The 22,674-nt window shown below is 40.7% G+C and overlaps 2 protein-coding genes and 2 non-coding genes across 4 annotated transcripts; 2 read left to right on the top strand and 2 right to left on the bottom strand.

Annotated features, from left to right (window-relative positions):
• Positions 1–3,583: 3,583 nt before the first annotated feature.
• TRNAN-GUU (transfer RNA asparagine (anticodon GUU)) lies at positions 3,584–3,657 on the bottom strand. Its single transcript has one exon. It is a non-coding gene; the product is annotated as a tRNA-Asn (tRNA).
• Positions 3,658–3,766: 109 nt separating this feature from the next.
• TRNAN-GUU (transfer RNA asparagine (anticodon GUU)) lies at positions 3,767–3,840 on the bottom strand. The gene has a single exon. It is a non-coding gene; the product is annotated as a tRNA-Asn (tRNA).
• Positions 3,841–14,632: 10,792 nt separating this feature from the next.
• On the top strand, positions 14,633–16,419 carry Ci-13 (chymotrypsin inhibitor CI13). The gene is made up of 3 exons (XM_089734411.1): positions 14,633–14,786; positions 15,028–15,100; positions 16,201–16,419. The coding sequence occupies exons 1-3, from the start codon at positions 14,714–14,716 to the stop codon at positions 16,313–16,315; spliced, it is 261 nt and encodes an 86-aa protein (XP_089590537.1). The 5' UTR covers positions 14,633–14,713; the 3' UTR covers positions 16,316–16,419.
• A 2,455-nt stretch (positions 16,420–18,874) lies between these two features.
• Positions 18,875–22,105, top strand: LOC114245720 (chymotrypsin inhibitor SCI-III). The gene is made up of 3 exons (XM_089734408.1): positions 18,875–18,976; positions 21,058–21,130; positions 21,869–22,105. The coding sequence occupies exons 1-3, from the start codon at positions 18,904–18,906 to the stop codon at positions 21,984–21,986; spliced, it is 264 nt and encodes an 87-aa protein (XP_089590534.1). The 5' UTR covers positions 18,875–18,903; the 3' UTR covers positions 21,987–22,105.
• Positions 22,106–22,674: the final 569 nt, after the last annotated feature.

The following is a 22,674-nucleotide window of genomic DNA, read 5'->3' as shown; positions in this document are numbered from 1 at the left end:
GTACCGAGAATTACTGAATTTATACGATGTCAAGAAAAAGGATGTCCAATATGCGTGTTTAAGGATGTTGTTTAATCGAATTTTTTTCAAATTGATTAGAATTTAAATAAATAAAAAAGAAATAAATTTAATATAAATAAAGTATAACTTCTTACGCGCGTACATAAGTACACGCACCTTTTTTTTTATTTACGTTAATTGAATTCGGTGGTTTGACGTATTATGTAGGGCTGTAATTATGTCGGGGATGAATTCCAGTCTATTAAATATGAAATGTCTCTGGTCATACATACTCCTTTCATCCAATATCACCCGTAAATTTAGTAAATTATTTATATTCTTTCTACGAACTAATATAAGCTCAGTATCTCTGAGAACATGTTCGGATTGCTACACACCGCATTAATAAATGAGACTATAGGTCGTAAGATTGTTAAAGTCGTGCTTTGTGTTTGGAATTGTAAAAGCGTTTTGACATATGAGTCTTACACAGAGGAGAGTATTTAAAAATATAGGCTGTAGTCGTCGTGGCCTAACGGATAAGACGTCCGGTGCATTCGTGTTGAGTGATGCACCGGTGTTCGAATCTCAGGCGGGTTCCAATTTTTCTAATGAAATACGTACTTAACAATTGTTCACGATTGACTTCCACGGTGAAGGAATAACATCGAGTAATAAAAATGAAACCCGAAAAAATATAATTTGCGTAATTACTGGAGGTAGGCCCTCTTGTGAGTCCGCGTGAGTAGGTACCACCACCCTTACTATTTCTGCCGTGAAGCAGTAATGCGTTTCGGCTTGAAGGGTGGGGCAGCCGTTGTAACTATACTCGAGAACTTAGAACTTATATCTCAAGGTGGGTGGTGCATTTACGCTGTGGATGTCTATGGGCTCCAGTAACCACTTAACACCAGGTGGGCTGTGAGCTCGTCCACCTATCGAAGCAATAAAAAAAAAAAAAAAAAGGTAGTCTCTGTTTAAGTAAGCCAGTGATGACTCCATTAGAAGACAAAGAAAGGTCAAGCACATTTGACTTAAAACTTGGTACTTGAAGATTGTTTTTCATTAAAAAAATGTTTCTGGAATCGGCTAGCTTAGCATAAAAGGTAAAAAGTCACAGTCGCCCAAAATACGTCATAGATAATAATAATTAGACGATGACCGGTTTTTTTTGATAACGCCATCTTGTTGTGTCTTTAAAGCGGTTAGTTGACCTCAATTAAGAAAAATAGTATTATTATTCGCCAATAGATGTCGGGAACAGTTGATTATTGAAAACACGAATAAAACAACATTTTCTGAAAATAAATCGTAGCTAGATCGATTTATCGCCCCCGAAATCCCCTATACTAAATTTTATATACTAAATTTTATGAATATCGTTGGAGCCGTTTCCGAGATTCAGATTATATACATATATATTTATATACAAGAATTGCTCGTTTAAAGTTATAAGATAAATTGTTCATGGCCATTGCCAGAGCTACTTACAAGTGTCCGTCGTAAAATAATAAAAATAACTTCGTGAAGGCGATTGGAAACGTGCGCTAGTCTCAACAAGGCACGCACCCTGCTCGCGCACACTACCGCCGCCCCGCGACGCACTTTTGTGGCTTTACACACAAACACACGTGCGTACATACAATCCGTCTGTATTTACTATTAGCGAGCGCCCACTGTGTCCGTTCCCGTGAATGTTCTCTTCAGAAACCACTGGAATATGGAAGTGGACGTTTAAATTTCATATCGGCTGGAGCAAGTTAGAATTTTCTTCGTTCTCTGCGATGCGTGGACTTAATTAAAACAAATTTCACGGATTTTTTTCGTACTTAATAGTTGGTAGCCTAAGGGGCTATTCCGACTTGAATTATTGTGAGCTCGCGGGCTCAACCTGAGAGATTTGTAAGCATTAGTCCTGGCAAGAGCAGTGCTTCGCTGAATCTACTGCCGGTGAGAAACTCAGTGGGTTGCGCCTATGGAATAGTTCACGCGTCAAACTCTTCATTGGAGTTAATGAGTTCGACGAGGACCATGACCTCGGGTACTTGAAGATGGTTGCTAGTTGCTTGAAGAGCCTAAAAGCACCGAGAGTGAATTCGGGGGATCCGACAAGACATGTTTTGGGCGAAGGCGGTTTTGCTTTACCCCGTCGAATGGGTCAGATATGATTTAACCGTTCATTCTCGTGAATAATATTTTAGACTGCTGATAACCCAAACTACCACAGAGTTAAAGTTTTTTCGTCTTTAAACGATGGTTTGGCTCTCAGAATACAGAAAAAAGTTGTTTCTGTAGTCTGAGGATTTGGCCATGCACGATGCTCATTAAGCGCTTAAGTGGGTCATAGGCATAATAATGCATCATCCATTAAGACATGGAGTCGCGATCATAATTGTACAACCAGTGACCCACCGCATGGGGCCTTCGTGGCAGAAATAGGCAGGATGGTGTTATCCGTCTTACAATACCACCACTAAATGTCAATAAGTCACGAATGCAAGCGGTCGCAATACCCTGGTACGCAATATTTAGAGAATAATACTGCCTATTCTCCGATGAATATCTTAGTCGCCTTTGAGAACAGCCACGGAAACAAATGGGCCGCTTCTATTGGAAGCCGAAAACACATAGTCTTTAAGGATAAAAGAAAATTTCAGTTTTTATTGATAAAACCATAGTCTTCTCGTCTTGTATTGTCACGCTGCTCCTACACTGCTATCTATAATACTGTCTTGCAGCCCACAGTTGTCCACTACTAGATATTGGGCCCCAAGCCTCGCCACAACGAGCACTCCTGCGCTGTCAAAATCCAGCGTATTCCCGCAACGAGTCATAGGTCCACGTTGTAGGAGACCTACTCATACTACGTCCTAAACTACTCCTTCTTCAAACTCTATTAACTCCTTGCGTCAATAATCCTTAATGCTGAGGATCGTGGCCTTATGAGGCTTTCTTGGAAAAATAGCCATGGTGGGATCCCGCGTCCTTACACGGTAGTGCTTTTTCTTTAAGGCCGCTGAAGTCTGATTTGGGGCAATTAACCGCCGCCAGACTTTGACCAGTCTTTGACCAACCAGGCTTTGACTGTTTAAAGATGGAAAGGAGGAACTTCAACTCAACCCTTCTCTTTTCCATCCGGGCTTGGGACCGGCATTGGCAGAGTTACTCTACTAACTAAGCAATTCATTAAATGAAATCTAAAAACATCTTTATTTGAAACAATGCAATTGCAAGATTGATCACGGAATGTATTTGAAAAGTTAATAAAAAATTTCGGGAGGAGTTTTTAAAGAGAAACAGATTAAGGAAGGTCTGAGCTGAAGAGTACCACTTAGTAGTTCTCTAAAATTACCTGACCTTTGTTCTCTGTTAAATGTGGGAATTACAGAAAGAAATACGTCAAATAATATAATTAATCACTGTTTTCCCGACTTTTGTTCAAAATCGTGTGTGTGTGTGTTTAATAAGACGATGTCTAATGGCTAGTAGGTATGATATTTTCACAGGGTAATGAATATTTTTAGAGCCTCCTTGTAAATATTATTACTGGCTTTAAACTAGTTAACATTGGCAAAAACAGTCTCGCCCCCGGGTGGACTCGAACCACCAACCTTTCGGTTAACAGCCGAACGCGGTAACCGATTGCGCCACGGAGGCGATGGACCTTCTCTTGGATAAATAGCACCGCTGTCAGAGGAAACACTTCCCTATAAATATAGTAAGTGGGTCCAATTTCAATTGGATGATGGAAGTACAAAAACAGTCTCGCCCCCGGGTGGACTCGAACCACCAACCTTTCGGTTAACAGCCGAACGCGCTAACCGATTGCGCTACGGAGGCGATGGACCTTCTCTTGGATAAATAGCACCGCTGTCAGAGGAAACACTTCCCTATAAATATAGTAATTTGGTCCAATTTCAATTGGATAATGGAAGTATAAAAACAGTCTCGCCCCCGGGTGGACTCGAACCACCAACCTTTCAGCTAACAGCCGAACGTGCTAACTTATTGCGCCACGGAGGCAATACAAACAGACAACCAAATCGCTAGATTAACTGTGTGATGTTAACCCACAATAGCTCCATCTCTGCTCTTGAATTTCGTAAAATGACTAAGACTAACCGGAGAATAGGCAGTGATATTGGCTATTATATGAACACGTTACATGACATGACTGATTCGGTGGCGCAATAATTAGCGCCGCTGACTGTTACGCTGAGGGTCGCGGATTCGATTCCCACATCAGACAAACATTCGTGTGATGAACAAATTTGCTTGCTCTTTGTCTGGGTATGTTACTATCTATATCTATGTTAATCTCTGGTAGCCATAACACTGGGAGTCCTAAATTGGGCCCCGATGACCGTACATTTTTTTTTTGTTACTAACGATCACGCCACGTTAACTGGTCCCGTGCTAAGTTCGTAAAGAACTTGTGTTACAGGTACGAGACAGCTGAAATAAATGTAAGATTTTTATTATAAACTTACATATATATATATATATATAATATACATCCATAACCCTGGAAAAGACATTTTATGTTTATCATACAAATATCTTCCATTGGCGGGATCGTACCCGCGACCCCTTGTGTAGTGACCATGTCACTTACCACTACACCAGACGGCCGTACATGGTTTGATCTCAGTGATTTGTTATTTCTTATTATCATTATGGTACGATCGCCAACCTACATCAACTGGTAGTGGGACACATTGTAAGCCCACACATGTGAGTGGCATCATCCTACCCTTTATCTGCCGCAAAACATTCCTCATTCTGGTTCAACAGGTTGGTTTCGGTTCAAAATATAACTCACTAGCGACCCGCCCTCGCTTCGCTTCGGAAACATTAAAACACACATGAAACCAAAAAAATATTTTTTTTTTTTTTTTAAATGTAGCCTATGTTCATCAGGGACAATGTCAGCTTCTAATGGAAAAAGAATTTTTCAAATCGGTCCAGTAGTTTCGGAGCCTATTCGAAACAAACAAACAAACAAATCTTTCCTCTTTATAATATTAGTATAGATAGTATAGATATTCTTACAATTCGAGACTTTGATCAGATGTGTCAAGGCGGATGGTAGCTTTCACGTTTTGAAGACTTTTTTTTTATTGCTTAAATGTGTGGACGAGCTCACAGCCCACCTGGTGTTAAGTGGTTACTGCAGCCCATAGACATCTACAACGTAAATGCGCCACACACCTTGAGATATAAGCTCTAAGGTCTCGGTATAGCTACAACGGCTGCCCCACCTTTCTAACAGAAACGCATTACTGCTTCACGGCAGAAATAATCAGGGCGGTGGTACCTACCCGTGCGAACTCACCAGAGGTCCTACCACCAGTAATTACGCAAATTATTATTTTGCGGGTTTGATTTTTATTACACGATGCTATTCCTTCACCGTGGAAGTCAATCGTGAACAATCGTTAAGTACGTATTTCATTACAAGGCCATTTAGGCAAGACAAAGATGAGAGACAAAGATGATTTGTTTTTTATATATTTATTACTTAAGTAGGTGGACGAACTCACGGCCCACTCAGTGTTCAGTGGTCACCGGAACCTATAGACACGACGTAAATGTCGCCACCTACCTCGAGACATAAGTTCTAAGGTCTCAGTTTTTAGTAGTACAACGGCTGCCCCACCTTTCAAACCGAAACGCGTTACTGCTTCACGGCATCAATAGGCGGGGTAGTGGTATTTACCCGCGCGGACTCACGAGACGTCCTACTACCAGAAGAGCCCATTTAACCTTGCCTCAAGGCACCGGCAACCCACCAATACCAAGTTATCCAACTAACTTACTCTCACCGAAATCTCCAACTGCATTGTCAAACAGTTTCCGTCATACTTCGAATACATACTTACACGTGAATAAGAATTTGTTGACGGTTGATACCAAAAGTATTTACGTAAATTAACCAAATGTACGTGTTCCATTTTCAATTATACATCGTCTTTATCTCTGACATTATCTTTATTAAATAGCTAGAGATCTCTTGGCCACATACAGGACAGATTTGTGATTGTTTGTCCACTAAATCCCCCAATAACTTATCAATGACTTGATAAAAAGTAATGTGACGAACAATTAAAAAAACACAACACAATGTGCGCATTAGAAGAACCTATCATATGTCAAATGTAAAAAGAAACAACACGAATGGCACTTCATATATATTATATATATTTTTTAATTAATTACCAGTTCACGCACACATGCTTCTGTACGTGTAGTGTGCACACGCATGAGGCATTGAGTGGGACGCGTGAAAATTCACGCCCAAGCATCAGATTTTTGCGTTTTTTTTTTAATTACAACCCCGCTGTGCTATTGTCGTACAACCCTAGTGGGAGGGCATCTATTTTTAGGGCTGCGTCATTGAATTTTTACTTTATAAATTGATGATTAAGTCTTTGATCATTTCTTGTTTCGTGATATAACATTTCGACCCATCTACAGGAAATTAGGTAAATCTTCCAAGTCAGTCAGTCCAAATACTCATAGACATCAGCAATGTCAGGGATATATATAATTGAGCTTCTGACTACCACCCTCGAGGACTCTTTAAGTCTTCTGTAAAGGACACATAATAATGGAAGGTGCCTTACTACAAAGTAAATGGCAGGATTATCTGGGTCAATTCCTCAGAGCACTCTTTTTTTATAGCTTAAAAGGGTGGTCGAACTCACGGCCCGTATGACGATAAGCGGTTACCGGAGCCCGTAGACGTCAAGAACGTAAATGCTGTTAACTCACTTTAAGACGTGAATTGAAAGTTGATCAGTGTGCTAAGTGCGAGTTTTTTAACGTTCTCGATCGCGTAAAAGTTATTAAAATTTGTATGCAGTTGGAACAGCGCCCCTAGCGGCAAACGTAGGCAAACGTTCCAACTCCATACAGATTGGAGTTAACTTTTACGCGATCGAGAATGTTAAAAAACTCGCACTGAGCCCACAGTTCTATAGTACAACGGCTACCCTGCCCTGCAAACCGAAACGCATTACTGCTTCACAGCAGAAATAAGCAGAGCGGTGGTACCTACCCGCGCGGACTCAAAAGACGCATAAGCACTAGTAACTACGACTCCGATCCGCTGGTAGAGTCAGGGAAGCAATGCTCTTGCAAGGGCAGATGTTAGCGGATTTTAGGCTTAGCCCCGTGAGCTCATCCACCAATCATGGTGAAGCCAGGATATCCCCACGAGACAGGTAGCTAGGCAAAAGTTTACCAGCGCTGACGTCACAACCGCGTTCGGTGAGGAATGAGAGCGTCTCCATCTTGAAATAGTATATTGTTTAGTCTGCTGCTTCCACAACTCGATCTATGGTATAAGCCAGCGCTATGCACAGATTTCTTCTGGGAATAAAAACGGACAACACAAAAATATCACGAGCACAATACCATTTGTTATGTGTTGAACGAAAACCATATTTTCAGGCTATTATAGAGTTATTATAACCGGCTAAATAAATTCCACAAATCGAAGAAGACATTTGGACCGTTAAAATTTTATGAAAGAGAACAAATTGAGAATTTTAAGAAAATTAAGCTAACTAATGCCATCAGTGAAGCTGTCTTGATAGTTTTGAATAAACTAGTGGTCCCGCAGTAGTCGAAATTCCACTATAATTAATTGGAATTGTAAGTTTGTACACTATTATGATTGTATTTTATACTTCTATAATCACAAATTTCGCCAAGACTACACTATAAAAAATCTATACTATTCTATACTAATATTATAAAGAGGAAAGATTTGTTTGTTTGTTTGTATTGAATAGGCTCCGAAACTACCGAATCGATTTGAAAAATTCTTTCACTGTTGGAAAGCTACGCTATCCCCGGGTGACATAGGCTATATTTATTATATTTTCAAAAAAATTAGGGATCCTTAACTCAAATAATGTAACCCAATGTGTAAAAAAATTACCTAAAATTCTTCACATCGCGTCCGCTACTACCCAAGCGAAGCCGGGGCGGGCCGCTAGTTATTAATAAAGACAAACAATATTTGATCTAATCTCAATTTGACCACAGACGTCAAGAACAAAAGTTTGACAATAAATAGTATGCATGCGTGTGTGCGTCAAATACATGGTATGTAGTGTGTGTAATGTTTTATTTATTAATTGAATGTATCTTTAATGCATTATTTTTAAAAAATATTAGCATTGTGCACTTCTCTATATTCTCCATAAGTGTAGAAAATTTCACACTCCTCCATCCGCGGAATTTTCGTAAAAAAGGATACAAACTTTTTGCTTCACTTATTAATATATACCTAGATATTCGGAAATGATTTTAAAAATAAAAATTAAATGAATCTGATGTTGATCGTGTCAACCCTAACTGGCATCGGAGGGAGAACGCGTCAAAGAGCTGGGGCACCGCGGTAATATAAAAATACATGTCGAGATTTATTCATAGTCTATTTCGTGTGGATGGATACCCGATGTGAGGCCGAAAATCGCGAAAATATTGTCATGCGAGGAAACGACACAGAGTTTACGGGAGCCACCAAGTACTGGTGGTTTTTTACTGGTGGTAGAACCTTTTGTGAGTCCGCACGGATAAGTACCACCACCCTGCCTATTTCTACCGTGAAACAGTAATGCGTTTCGGTTTGAAGGCTGCGGCAGCCGTTGTAACTATACTGAGACCTTAGAAATTATATCTCAAGGTGGGTGGCGCATTTACGTTGTAGATGTCTATGGGCTCCAGTAACTACTTAACACCAGGTGGGCTGTGAGCTCGTCCATCTATGTAAGCAATAAAAAAATCCTATAATAAAAAGTGGGATTCACGGATAGATTAGTACTACAGAGAAGCATATTACTGCCTTGACTGGCGTATTTAAATTGGAACAATCGCAAAGCAATTCTTCGATGATAATATCGAATACATATGTGTAATCCAAAAGGTTTTATCACCAAGATGATCAGCCACTTTATTTCCTGCAACACATCCTTAATTCTCCATAAATTCTAGTACCTCAAGATACCTTTTTTACTGGTAGCGTATCTTGTGACGCCATATGTCTTGGGACCAGCACCCCGCCTATTTCTGCCGTGAAGCAGTAATGTGTTCCGGTTTGAAGGGTGGTGCAGCCGTTGTACTGTAACAACTGAGATTTAGACCTTATGTCTCGTGGTGGATGGTAGCATTTACGTTGTCGATATCCATGAGCTCTGTTAAACACTGTGGGCCGCGATTCTTGTGGCGAAATTCAAAAATCGCTATTAAAAAAATCGGTTGTCTGTAAAGTCGGTTTACTGACGATAGTTGAACGTGACTACGTCTATAAGAAAATACTGATGGAATGGTTTCATTTTTATATAGCAGCTGTCGACGCGGATGCATCGCTCACTCAAGTAGGAGAGAGACAGATGTCGAACGCTGCCGAACGCGAAGGCCGATTGTGCCTCTTTGTCGCTCGTTGCGCGCTCTCGCTTGCACTTCAAGCCTTAAGTGAAATACCTCAGAGCGAGGTAACGCCACATGAGTCATGTCTTTTCGTGCGTGCAGCCGGCTCCATCGAATTATAAGACGTTGTCACGTCAAAAAAAGCTAAGTTTACACTATAAGTACCGCATTATGAGCTCTTCAAATATCATTCCATTAGAGATATATCCATTCGATTCGCTATTAATTAATAAAAAACCTGATATTTCTTGACCAACCCCTAACTAATGTTTGGAAGACTTGAACTTCCTTCCACTCTTTATTCAACTTAGCGCTAAGATGCGCTCTTTAACCATATACCGTCGTAGCAAATTTGTACGTGTATAAATGTAGTTTTCCAGAAAATGTAATAAAATTTGCTCCTGAAAAAAAGAAACCAATTTTTAGCACATAGGATACTTTGGATCTACAATAAAATGCAAACCGACATTAAGGATTTTTTTAAGATTGACGCGTAATACAATGAAATATTGAGATATGCACATGGGAGTTTTGCTGAGTATAGGTATTCAAAACAACTTTCATAATACGAGCTTAAGAAGCACATTTCATCATTTTCATCATCATTATCATTTTGGCCCAAAATGTCACATGGGAGATTTTAAAATTTCAACGACGATATGAAGTCTTCGGGCGTAGAAGAAGTTTGGGGATCAGCGACTGTAAGTATATTCAACGTTGGTTGACTTGGTTAGCCCACTGAGTTTCTCGCCGGATCTTCTCAGTGGGTCGCGATTCCGATCCGGTGGTAGGTACTGCGAAGCACGGCTCTTACTAGGGTTAGTGTTGACAACATCGTCAGGTTTGAGCCCCTTGAGCTCACCTACTAGCCCGGTGACGCTGCCATGGTCTCTCTAGACATTCAGTTTAGGTAAAAAAATATGACTTGATGGTGCTGTAATTAGCACCCCGCTGCTAGACCAAGAATCATGGGTTCGATAACAGAATTTTTTTTTTAATGAACAGGTTTATTTGCTTTTTGCCTGTTATAAAATTCATGTCTCAAGGTCGGTGGGGGCTTTTATGTTGTTGATGTCTATGGGCTCCAATAACTAATTACCAGGTGGGTCGTGAGCTCGTCCACTTATCTAAGCAATCAAAACAAAAACCAAGATGAAGTTACTTTGATTGATTTGAGATCACATAAACTGGGATGAAATTAAATGAAACTAGATGAGACTGGATGTAATAAAGTCTCGGATAGTAGTTATTTATCTTTTTCAGTGGACTTTTTGGAAGAAACCGAGAAGTGACGTCCAGCGGCTCTGTTTCATTTTCCAAGATTTGTGCACTTTCACAGATACTAAACCGTTAATAAACCACCGTTATCTATACATTAATACGTGAAGCAAAAACTCTGTAGCCCTTTTTACGAAAATTGCGCGGACGGAAGACTATGAAATTTTCCACACTTATAAAGAATACAGAGAAGTGCACAATGCTAATATTTTTTTTAAATAATGCATAAAAGATACATTAAATCAATAAAGAAAACATTACACACACTACATACCATGTATCGGACGCACACACGCATGCATACTACCTAGTCAGGTCATAAGTTCTGTCACATGTTTAATGTAAAATAATTGAAACAAGTTTATTCATTATGTAACCATTCATATACCAAAATGAACTTAACAAAACATAGATTCTTATGACACTAAAGTTTATTCAAAATGACCTCCGTGATTTTGAATACAGGCCTTCAATCTGCGCGGCCAGTCGTCTATCGCAGCACGAACGAGGTCCATGTCAATATCGGCGGCTGCCTTAATCAAGGATGTCTTGAGTGACTCCAAATTAGGATGAGGCTTTGAGCACGCCTTTTCCTCCAAGTGTTGCCATATCTTGTAATCTAACGGATTCAAATCTGGACTGGAGGAGGGCCAGTCTTCGTGCCGGATGAAGTCGATTTCACGCGCCGCCAGCCAGTCTTGTGTGCTCTTCGCTCTATGAGCTGGCGCCGAATCTTGTTGGAATACCCAGTGCCTGTTATTGAACATGGTATGAGAAACAGGTTCCACAAGGTTCGTCAGGACTGTATTTTGATACACAACTGCATTCGTTTTTACACCTTTCTCACAAAAATGTACCTCTGTTAAGCCCCAATAAGAAACTCCCAACCATACCATGAGCGAGGATGGAAAATGACCTCGTTGGACACGCGGAATACGGTTGCTCGCTTCTTCACTACTGTGTGCGTACACCTTATCATTTTGTTTGTTGTAGCTCTCTTCTACGGTAAAAATTTTTTCATCCGAAAAAAGAATTTCCCGATGAATGATTTTTTTCCGCGTACCGCTTCAACAAAGCGCGGCGTCTCTTCAGTCTCAGGTCCATTAGACGAGCATTCAAGCGATGTCCTGTTTTTCTTCGATATGCCCGAAGCCCTAAGTTTTCATTTAACACCCTTTTCACCGTGGTTCTGCTTAACCCCATCTGAAGGGCCAACAGTTTCTGCTTACGTTTGGGATTTCTTTGAATTCGCGCCTTCACAGCTTTTATCACTGCTGGAGTCCTAACAGACCGAGGGCGACCACTTCTTGACCTGTCATCTACACTAGAGTCTTCATTGTATCGTTTGATGGTACGATAAACGAATCTTTTGGTTATATTCAAATTTTTCAGTATGTTAAAAATTTGAATTGGCGCTTAACCGCAACGATGCAACGCAATAACTGCAACACGGTCTTCTTTAAGCGTCCACTCCATATTTAAAAATGAGTAAAATTCTAAAAGTATACATTTTTATTTTCATGAACAATTCGAAATTCGAATTCAATAAACTTTTTTGTGGCCAGCATTCTAAAAGAAAAGTTTTTACTGTGTGACAATACTTATGACCTGACTAGGTATTTATTGTCAAACTTTTGTTCTTGACGTCTGTTGTCAAATTGAGAGTAGAATATGGTTTGTCTTTGTTAATATTTTTTATAGTGTAGTCTTGGCGAAATTTGTGATTATAGAAGTATAAAATACAATCATAATAGTGTACAAACTTACAATTCCAATTAATTATAGTCGAATTTCGACTACTGCGGGACCTCTAGTTTTACATTAAAACACGAAGAAGCACTAAAATGAGCAAAACAATTCACACAACTTCGCTGCACGTGTTCTCGCCACAAAGTCGACTTTTTTTACAACAAAACAATATTATTTTTTAGAATAAGATCATTTACGTGCACTCGTGTTCGCGGTAATAAGTAATTGGGCGTTGGTGGATTGCAGGTTCTCCGAAGCGCCTGATTGAAACTATTTTATTTACATTTTTTGCGCGATTGCTTTGAAAGAAGCCATTCCGGACTTTTTTTTTATTGCTTAGATGGGTGGACGAGCTCACAGCCCACCTGGTGTTAAGTGGTTACTGGAGCCCATAGACATCCACAATGTAAAGACGCCACTCACCTTGAGATATAAGTTCTAAGATCTCAAGTATACGGTAGAGGTTGGAATTGGCTTGGAATACTCTAATACTCATCACCAGGACTGGTTGGGGTCCAGAACCACTGCTAAGCATACTGTAAGCAGAGACCACTGGGGTGAAAAGCCGAGTGGATATACAAAAACTCGGAATAACCTTTTTAGTTGACCGCGAAAAACAAGGCGTTTCTAAATTCTGTTTTTGTAACGAAATCGATTAGGTTGCTTCTTGTTCTTTGGTGGGGTTCAACTCTATCATGGCTCCGTTCTCTGGTAATGTCTGTTCAGTATTACTTATGCAAATTTCTAAAAATTAATCAAGTCCAATCAAGTATAATTTGCGTAATTACTGGTGGTAGGACCTCTTGTGAGTCCGCACGGGTAGGTACCACCGCCCTGCCTATTTCTGCCGTGAAGCAGTAATGCGTTTCGGTTTGAAGGGTAGGGCAGCCGTTGTAACTATACTGAGATCTTAGAACTTATATCTCAAGGTGGGTGGCGCATTTACATTGTAGATTTTTATGGGCTCCAGTAACCACTTAACACCAGGTGGGCTGTGAGCTCGTCCACCCATCTAAGCAATAAAAAAAAAAAGATGGATTCTGCTCAAGCACATGATCAATCCCTTCTTGTACATACTCAAACAGACACCGCATCGCTGCTGTAGAATCCGTACAAGCAGGCATAGACACGGGTATAACCCCCATAGTCTACGCGCAGCCACAATACAGACCAGTCTCGTTGTTTGGGGCCCCGAAGCGACGACAGCAGACATTCTCCTGGACAAATATGCATACCCAGACTTTACGCAAGAAAATGTGGTAAAATGCGTAGCCGGGGTATTCGAGATACGATATGTCATCCGGAGCAGATATCTGCGCCATCTCAAGGCAATGGCGGACGCCGTCAAGTTTGTTATGTAGGCCCCTAAAAGAGTTGAAATCCACATTAAATGTGGAATAGGGATCCGCCAGATTTTTATGGGCTCCAGCAAGCACTTAACACCAGGTGGGCTGTGAGCTCGTCCACCAAACCTTAGTTTGTGCCATTTTTTAATTTTTTTTATTGCTAAGCAACGGAGAGGCCACCAGTTCACCCTGCGTACGATCGCCGGGATCCACTCCGGTCTCTGACTCCGGCATAATGACCGGACGACAGGATTTAACATCGGTTGACGGGACAGCTATCCAGCGGATTTTAGTATACTGGGTCTTCCTATACTCCCATCATGAAATCACGTCCCTCGGACTCGCGAGCACGTTTGCTCTCCAGCCCACACACCGAAACACGGCTAGGCTATTTGGCGGACTCTAGTTGGAGAGTGGTGGGTGAGAAAGACGTTCACAGATTTCGTTACATACAATGTAACATTAGTAATGCGTTCCGGTTTCAAGAGTGGGAGCAGCCGTTGTACTATATCAAATTCAAATTCAAAAATGATTTGGTTGTGTTCTACTGACATCTAAGTTGAAATAAATGATTATTTCAACTTAGATGTCAGTATAACACACTTGTTGAATGTCAAAATATAAATAACAATGTTAACTCTACCACTAGAACTAAGACTTAATCGGTCTACCGTCTAAGCGAAACAAACAAACAAACAAACATCAACCAATATTAAGCTTTAAAAATCGCACGAAATCACGGATATGTTACCAGACGATATCCTGCCCGAAAAAACTCAGCGTTCTATCAGTCGAAAATATTAATCATCTTGACCCTAGATCAAGGTCAGATAGCGTTGGCTATATAAACAACGATTGGCTCTTGAATATAAGACATACAATATTGAATTAGAGACGTCATGTTGAGATCAGTGCTTTTTCTATTCGCGGGCGTTTTCTTCGCTGCGTGCTTGACATCAGTCAGGAGTGATGGTGAGTATCATAATTTTTCTGTTATTTCTTTGTGCATAATATGTCCTCTGTATGCAGGAATGTGGAACAAGAACGTGCGGGGTTACATTAATAAAACCTAACTGGCCCTAGACAAAGATATTCAATACACACGGGTTACGATAGACCCAAGTGGATTCCAGTAACTGGCCTATAGTTCCACCACTGCTTAAGCGTTTTGCAAATCAAAGCTTTTCAAGAAACTTTTCCCCTATATTTTCAGAGCCAACGACGGACTTGCCGATATGCGAGCAGGCTTTTGGCGATGCGGGTCTTTGTTTGGGCTATATAAAACTGTGAGTGTTGTTATTATTACTAGTGTTTGTCCGATGATCGAAATTCCAAGATACCTATCATCAACCCACGACCGTCCACCGCTGGACCAAAGCCATCCCCAAGGCTTGCCATGTTGACCGCTACTGTATCTAGTAGACTCCCGCGACCTTTAGCAGTTTGTTGGTCCACCGATCTACCAAGGACTTTACTCGCTGCGCATTTGGGTGCGACTGTAACAATGATTGATTTTAGAAATCGGCAGATGGACAGTACAGAAAATGGTAAACTAATTCGCCTTTTCCCATCTATACATAAGTTTCATTATGAATATGAACACGCGTGTGGATATATGGTATCATGGTATAATATGGACCTCTCCTGAACCCTTCATTGAAGAGTTGGTCTAGCTCTCAAACCGATAAATATAGATATAATGTTTTGATTTTCTCCAAACTTCTGAATAACACTCCAAACAAACGTAACTGGTGATTGCCGGAACACGACAACCCGAATGTCTCCACTCGTATCCAGAGATGAGGCCGAAGTATTGTATTCTAAAATTTCAGTGATATCCAATGCCCACACAGAATAGTTGTCTCGAAAATTAGTACTGCCATTAAGTAGTCGGTAAGGCGACATTTTTATACGTAGTTTCGACAAACTTCTGAATAAAACTGCAATCAAACACCCGAAACTGGTGCTAGAGGTAGCCGTTGTAACTATACTTGACACTTTAGAACTTATATCTCAAGGTGGGCGGCGCATTTACGTCGTAGATGTCTATGGGCTCCAGTAACCAATTACGTGGTCTGTGAGCTCGTCCACCCATCTAAGCAATAAAAAATAAATAAATAAATATGGTGATTGCCGGAATACCTCAACTCGAATGCCTCCACTCGTATCCAGAGATGAGATCGAAGTATTGTATTCTAAAATTTCAGTGGTATCCAATGATCACACAGAATAGTTGTCTCGAAAATTAGTACTGCCCATTGGTTGTCAACGCGACATTGTTGTACCTAAGCAAATCAGACCTAAGATACAAACCTTACAGAACCCGGTTTGTTGGGGACTTAATCTGGAATATGTACCGTTTGTCTTATTTATATTCCTCTTGTAGATACTCGTACAACCAGGAGACGAAGAACTGTGAAGAATTCATTTACGGAGGCTGCCAAGGGAATGATAATCGTTTCAGCACATTAGCCGAATGCGAACAGAAATGCGTAAACTAACTAATACTTTCTAATTAACGCACGCTCTTTAAATCGGCTGCCCTGGTGCATAAAATGATGATGTTTTGTATAAAAACTATTAAATATACAGATTTATATGTGAATTATCGTGGGTTTTCTTCAAGCTGTTCGCAGCATAACAATTAAAAACATAATTGAAGCTCTAACAATCATCTAATAAACGCAGTTACTAAAATCAGTAATAATTTTATTACCCGGAGACGAGTCTCCACCAACGATAACAGAATCTACAGCAATGTAAATTATAAATTAAATAAAAGCGTTACATATAGTCATTGTCGAAATAGTTTTAATTTTAATAGAATTTATCGAAGAATACCACAAAAAAAAAAACATAATTAAAATTACTTTTACGCCCACTGATAAGACGGTCGTGACCACGAAAACTTTTTTTTTTTCTACTGAATATGGTCTAGAGAGACCATACTCAGCGTAACTTTAACTAGTAGGTGAGCTCACGGGGCTCAAACCTGACGACGTTGCTAACACGAACCCTAGCAAGAGCCGTGCTTCACAGAATCTACCACCGGATCGGAAACGCGACCCACTGAAAAGATCCGACGAGAAAATCAGTGGGCTGTGTCTGTGGGTTAACTTACTCACACACACACACACACACACACACACACACACACACACACACACACACACACACACACACACACACACACACACACACACACACACACACACACACACACACACACACAAACACATACAAACACATACACACACACACAAACACACACACACACACAAACACACACACCCACAACACACAAGAAAAACAAAGAACACAGAATGTACCTCTAAGACCGAACTTCCCAACTATTTTCGGCAAGATACGTCTTTTCCCGAATGATCCAAAAAGTGTCCATGCTAAACCTCAGCACCCATACCCAGATAACTTTAAAAATCCCATCCCTACTTTTGAATTTTTATATCGATACACAAAATACTTACCAATTTTAAAACTTTGAGGCTGGTTCAATTATCAGTCGTGTAAGTTGCCGATATTGACCCCTTTAGGAATTCCTGCTCTAAGCGATACCTACTTAAATATTAACAATCGGATTAACCGAATGAATGTTTCTGAAACATTATCAAGAATTCGTTGTTATAAACACGACGGAAAGTGAACATAATTTGACCAGCATGTTATGTATTATTGTTGACACAGTGATATCACGGTTCAGAGATCAGAGATCGAGGCCTGCTAACAGATTTACTTCATTACAAACACGATAATATAATAAGCAAAATATACCTACTGCTTTTATCTTATACCTTTAAACGAGCAATTCTTGTATATATATAATCTGAATCTAGGAAACGACTCCAACGATTTTCATAAAATTTAGTATACAGGGGATTTCGGGGGCGATAAATCGATCTAGCTACGATTTATTTTCAGAAAATGTTGTTTTATTCGTGTTTTCAATAATCAACTCTTCCCGACATCCATTGGCGAATAATAATACTATTTTTCTTAATTGAGAGCAACTAACCGCTTTAACAACACAACAATATGGCGTTATCAAAAAAAAACTGAGCAAAGCTCGGTCATCATCTAGTTATATTAAAATGTCGTTTTTGTAGCCTCAACAGTCCATGTTCTGCATTGATGGATACGTCCATTGGCAAGACATTGTGTATTAATATATTTATAGAGGATTAATAAAAAACATTACGTTCGTTTGATAGCAGACAAGAAAAGAAAAATGCATGTGAGAAACATCGATATAACATTATATATACATATAAATAAAGTTAGAGTGCCTGTTTGTAATATTGAAATAACCGCTTTTTACTACATGCATCAATATAAATACACTACATACACCAAAATAACATTTTATTTTTATTTATTGCTTAGATGGGTGGACGAGCTTACAGCCCACCTGGTGTTTAGTGGTTACTGGAGCCCATAGACATCTACGACGTAAATGCGCCATCCACCTTGAGATATAAGTCACAAGGTCTCAAGTATAGTGACAACGGCTGCCCCACCCTTCAAACCGAAACGCATTACTGCTTCACGGCAGAAATAAGCAGGGTGGTGGTACCTACCCGCGCGGACTCACAAGAGGTCATACCATCAGAACACATACATACACCAAAATAATATCTTTTTTAACTTTTGTCTGTCTGTTTGTTCCGGCTAATCTAACGCGCCGCCAAGGTATGACATCAAAAGAGTGACCGGTCGGCGGTGTATCGAACTCCGATCCGGCAGGCTGGTTCTGACTCAGCGGGATATCCCGGAAAACCAGTGGTATCGCCCGGGCGGACTGGCGGTTGGGCGTCCTCAGGGTGGCGAGTCTGGTAGTAGTAGCTGAAATAGGCAGAGTGGTGGTACCTACCCGCGCAGACTCACAAGAGGTCCTACCACCAATAAAGCATATATGGAATCAAAAGCAGTGAGCTGGAGAAAACAAATCCGCAGAATCTTATTTGTCAGACGTATTAATCATTCTGACCTAATATCAAAGGGTCAAATAATTGTGCCTATATAAACAACGATTGGCTCTTGAATATAGGACATACAATATTGAATCAGAGAAGTCATGTTGAGATCAGTGCTTTTCCTGATCACGGGCGTTTTCTTCGCTGCTATCTGGACGTCAGTTACGTGTGATGGTAAATCTATAAATTTTTAATGTATTTTTAACCGGTTTCAAAAAAGGATGAGGTTCTCAATTCGACTGTATGTGTTTTTATGTTTGTTACCGCATAACTTTTGACTAGGTGAATTGATGATTCTTTTTTTATTAGAAAACTGACGCTTCCCGTGTGACCCAATTTAGTCCAGGTTTGATAATGGTATCCATGAGAAAACCATATAAGTTTTAAATTTGCATTAAGTACGTGCGCGACAAATAGATGAATAGCTCAATAACTCAATATCACGCCAACCGATTTCGATGATTCTTGTTTTTAGTGTATATTAATTTGTTTTTTGAATATCCTTTTTTTTAAGTCGGTTTTTATTAAAGCATGTCCATTTATAATTATCAAGTTATTTCGTTATATTGTTTTTGAATCCCGCAGGTATGTAGGTATCAATTTTTTCTAATGAAATACGTACTTCGCATATGTTCGCTAATGACTTCCACGGTGAAGTAATAACATCATGTAATATAAAAATGATATCAGCGAAAATTACTAATGGCGGGACATCGTATGAGTCCCGCACGGGTAGGTACCAGCACCGCCTATTTCTGCCGTGAAGCAGTAATGTGTTTCGGTTTGAAGGGTCGGGGCAGCCGTTGTACTGTAAAAGTTGAGGCTTAGAACTCATGTCTCAAGGTAAGTGACAGTTTTCACATTGTTATATCAATATCTATTGGCTCCGCATAAAAATCACTTAACAACATTTAGGCCGTGAACTCATCCACCCATCTAAACAATAGAAATATGTAGTTTAAAAAAAACAACAGTTCTTTTACCTATTTTACTTTTTCAATCGGATCTTCTCAGTGGGTCGCGATTCCGATCCGGTAGTAGATTCGTAGATTTTGCAGGTTAGCCGTCGGGGCTCCATGGTTCATGAGGAACGTCGACTTACACGACGACCTGGGCCTCGAATCGATCCGCAAACACATGAAGTCAGTGTCGGAACGTTACTTCGATAAGGCTATGCGTCATGATAATCACCTTATCGTTGCCGCCGCTGACTACTACCCCGAATCCTGATCACGCAGGAGCAAGTCAAAGTCGTCGCCCTAGACACGTCCTTACGGATCCATCAGATCCAATAACTCTTTCATTAGATACCTCCAGCTCTAACACTAGGAGCAGGCTGAGGAACCCCGGTAACTGTACTCGTCGAACTCGACAAAGAGGTCGACGTGCAACCTAACCCATGCATCAGCCCGCTGAGTTTCTCGCCGGATCTTCTCAGTGGGTCGCGATTCCGATCCGGTAGTAGATTCATTCGCGAAGCAATTGCTCTTGAGTTGTTAGGTCTCCTTCGGAGGCGCTCGGGTAGCTGTTAGCAAATCCCATCCCTCCTGGCTGAGCCTTTGGTCGCCCACCTGTCCTGGTGAAACTGGAAAGGCCTCCGGGCCACCAGTAATCTTTTAATCATAAAAAAAAGAAAAAAAAAAACTTTTTCAATCTAAAAACAATCACATCGAAAGATAAACATTACTTTTATTTGGCATTATTTTTGCTTCAATAGTCAATAGTCTTGTGGTCGGCTGCCCCACCCTTCAAACCGAAACACATTACTACTTAACGGCAGAAATAGGCGGGGTGGTGGTACCTACCCGTGCCGACCCACAAGAGGTCCTACCACCAGTAAAAATAGTAATCCTACCCAGGGACGTCTTAAATTAGGCTGGGGCCCTTGGGCACACAAGAATTTGAGGCCCTTTTGGAAAGTAAAAAAGCGAATTATAATTAAAAAAATTTACTAAGTATGACCATTTATTATAGGTAATCAAATACGATATGATATAATATGCCATTAATTATATTAGAATGCTGCTGGTTTTTTGGTTACGATCAGGATAACGGAAACCGAATAAATGTGTGAGAGAAATTGTCGGTCCTTAGGGGGCCCCTGAGAATGAGGGCCCTGGGCACGGGCCCCGTGTGCCCTTATGGTAAAGACGGTATTGATCCTACCATCGTCATAGCCGACATATTTATTTGCAATACATACGTAACATAGCTTCGTGGGTTTATCGTTGTTATAATCTGACCTAAATTTTCAGAGCCTTACATGAACCTACCGAAATGCATGCAACCGTTTGGTATTACGGGCCTTTGTATGGCCAGCATCCAAAGGTGAGTGTTCTATAAGCCAGCACTGGTTACCTTGATACGGGCATCGATTTTGCCTAATTTCTTTTCGATACTCATCTTTCTGGTCGTTCCCTCAATGCTGAGGATCGTGACTGTATGTCAATCTTCTCCACTCGGTCCGGTTCTGCGCCATATGTACCGCTCCCCATATCTGGCCTCCAGTCACCTCCTTGAGTTGGTCAACCCATCTAGCTGGCGCTCTTCCTCTAGCGCGCTTCCCCTCCATCTGTCCGAGAATTCGATACTCATAGCATAATAGAAAATCTAAACATGAACGGGTATTGGCGATTTCATTGTCGAGGGTATTGCGGTGGTGCTGACAACTGTCCATAATGAAGATTCGGCGCTCAGTTAAAGACAATGTCAACAGTTATTGCGCAACCTTAGTCTAAGTGTAAGGCATCCTTGCTTTTTTCCATTATTTGTTTATTCCGGTTTGTTGATTAATTGTTTTTTTTTATTGCTTAGATTGGTGAACGAGCTCACAGCCCACCTGATGTTAAGTGGTTACTGGAGCTAATAGACATCTACAAAGTAAATGCGCCACCCACCTTGAGATATAAGTTCTAAGGTCTCAAGTATAGTTACAACGGCTGCCCCGCCCTTCAAACCGAAACGCATTACTGCTTCACGGCAGAAATAGGCAGGGTGTTGGTACCTACCCGCGCGTACTCACAAGACGTCCTACCACCAGTAAAGTGTGTTCTCTTCTCTCCATAGCTACACGTACAATCAAGGAACGAAGAAATGTGAAATCTTCATTTACGGAGGATGCGGCGGAAGCAAAAATCGTTTCAATACGATAACCGAATGTGAAAATGAATGTTTGAAAACATGAATACCAACTGTAGAATCGCGAAGCGATTTATTCTCGTAATCCACTAAAACTGATAATGAATTTTAATCAAAACAAACAAAATAATTATAAAACTTATCGGAAAAAATAAACGTGTTTCTCTTATTCTTCGTACCTATTGGGTTTTTTTTTGTTATCATCACCAATTTTCTTAGCCGATATGGTTGGATATCGCACAGCTCACGCCGAGCCCGCTGAGTTTCTCGCCGGATCTTCTCAGCGGGTCGCGATTCCGATCCGATAGTAGATTCATTCGCGAAGCAATTGCTCTTGAGTTGCTAGGTCTCCTTCGGAGGCACTCGGGCAGTTGTTAGCAAATCCCACCCCTCCTGGCCTGGCGCCTTTGCTCGCCCACCTGTCCTGGTGAAATTGGAAAGGCCTTCGGGACACCAGTAATCTTTCAATCATAAAAAAAAAGCTCACGCCGGATAACACAGCCTATAAACAGTAAGTATTACGATTGCCCCAACGCTTCCAATGCAATCGCATAACAATTGGCGGTAGGCAGCGGCTTGGCTCTGCCCCTGGCATTGCTGAAGTCCATGGGCGACGGTAACCACTCACCATCAGGTGGGCCGTAAGCTCGTCTGCCTGCAAGGGAAAAAAAAAACCAACAATTTACCCTTCTACCATCTAATTTAACACTATTTTTTTTCCAAGATTAAATTAC

Source organism: Bombyx mandarina, chromosome 02 (genome assembly GCF_030267445.1).
Source record: "Bombyx mandarina strain Sakado chromosome 02, ASM3026744v2".
In the NCBI taxonomy this organism is placed as follows: Eukaryota; Metazoa; Arthropoda; class Insecta; order Lepidoptera; family Bombycidae; genus Bombyx; species Bombyx mandarina.
Note: the sequence above shows the minus strand (reverse complement) of the source record. Positions and strands in the feature narration are given on the sequence as shown.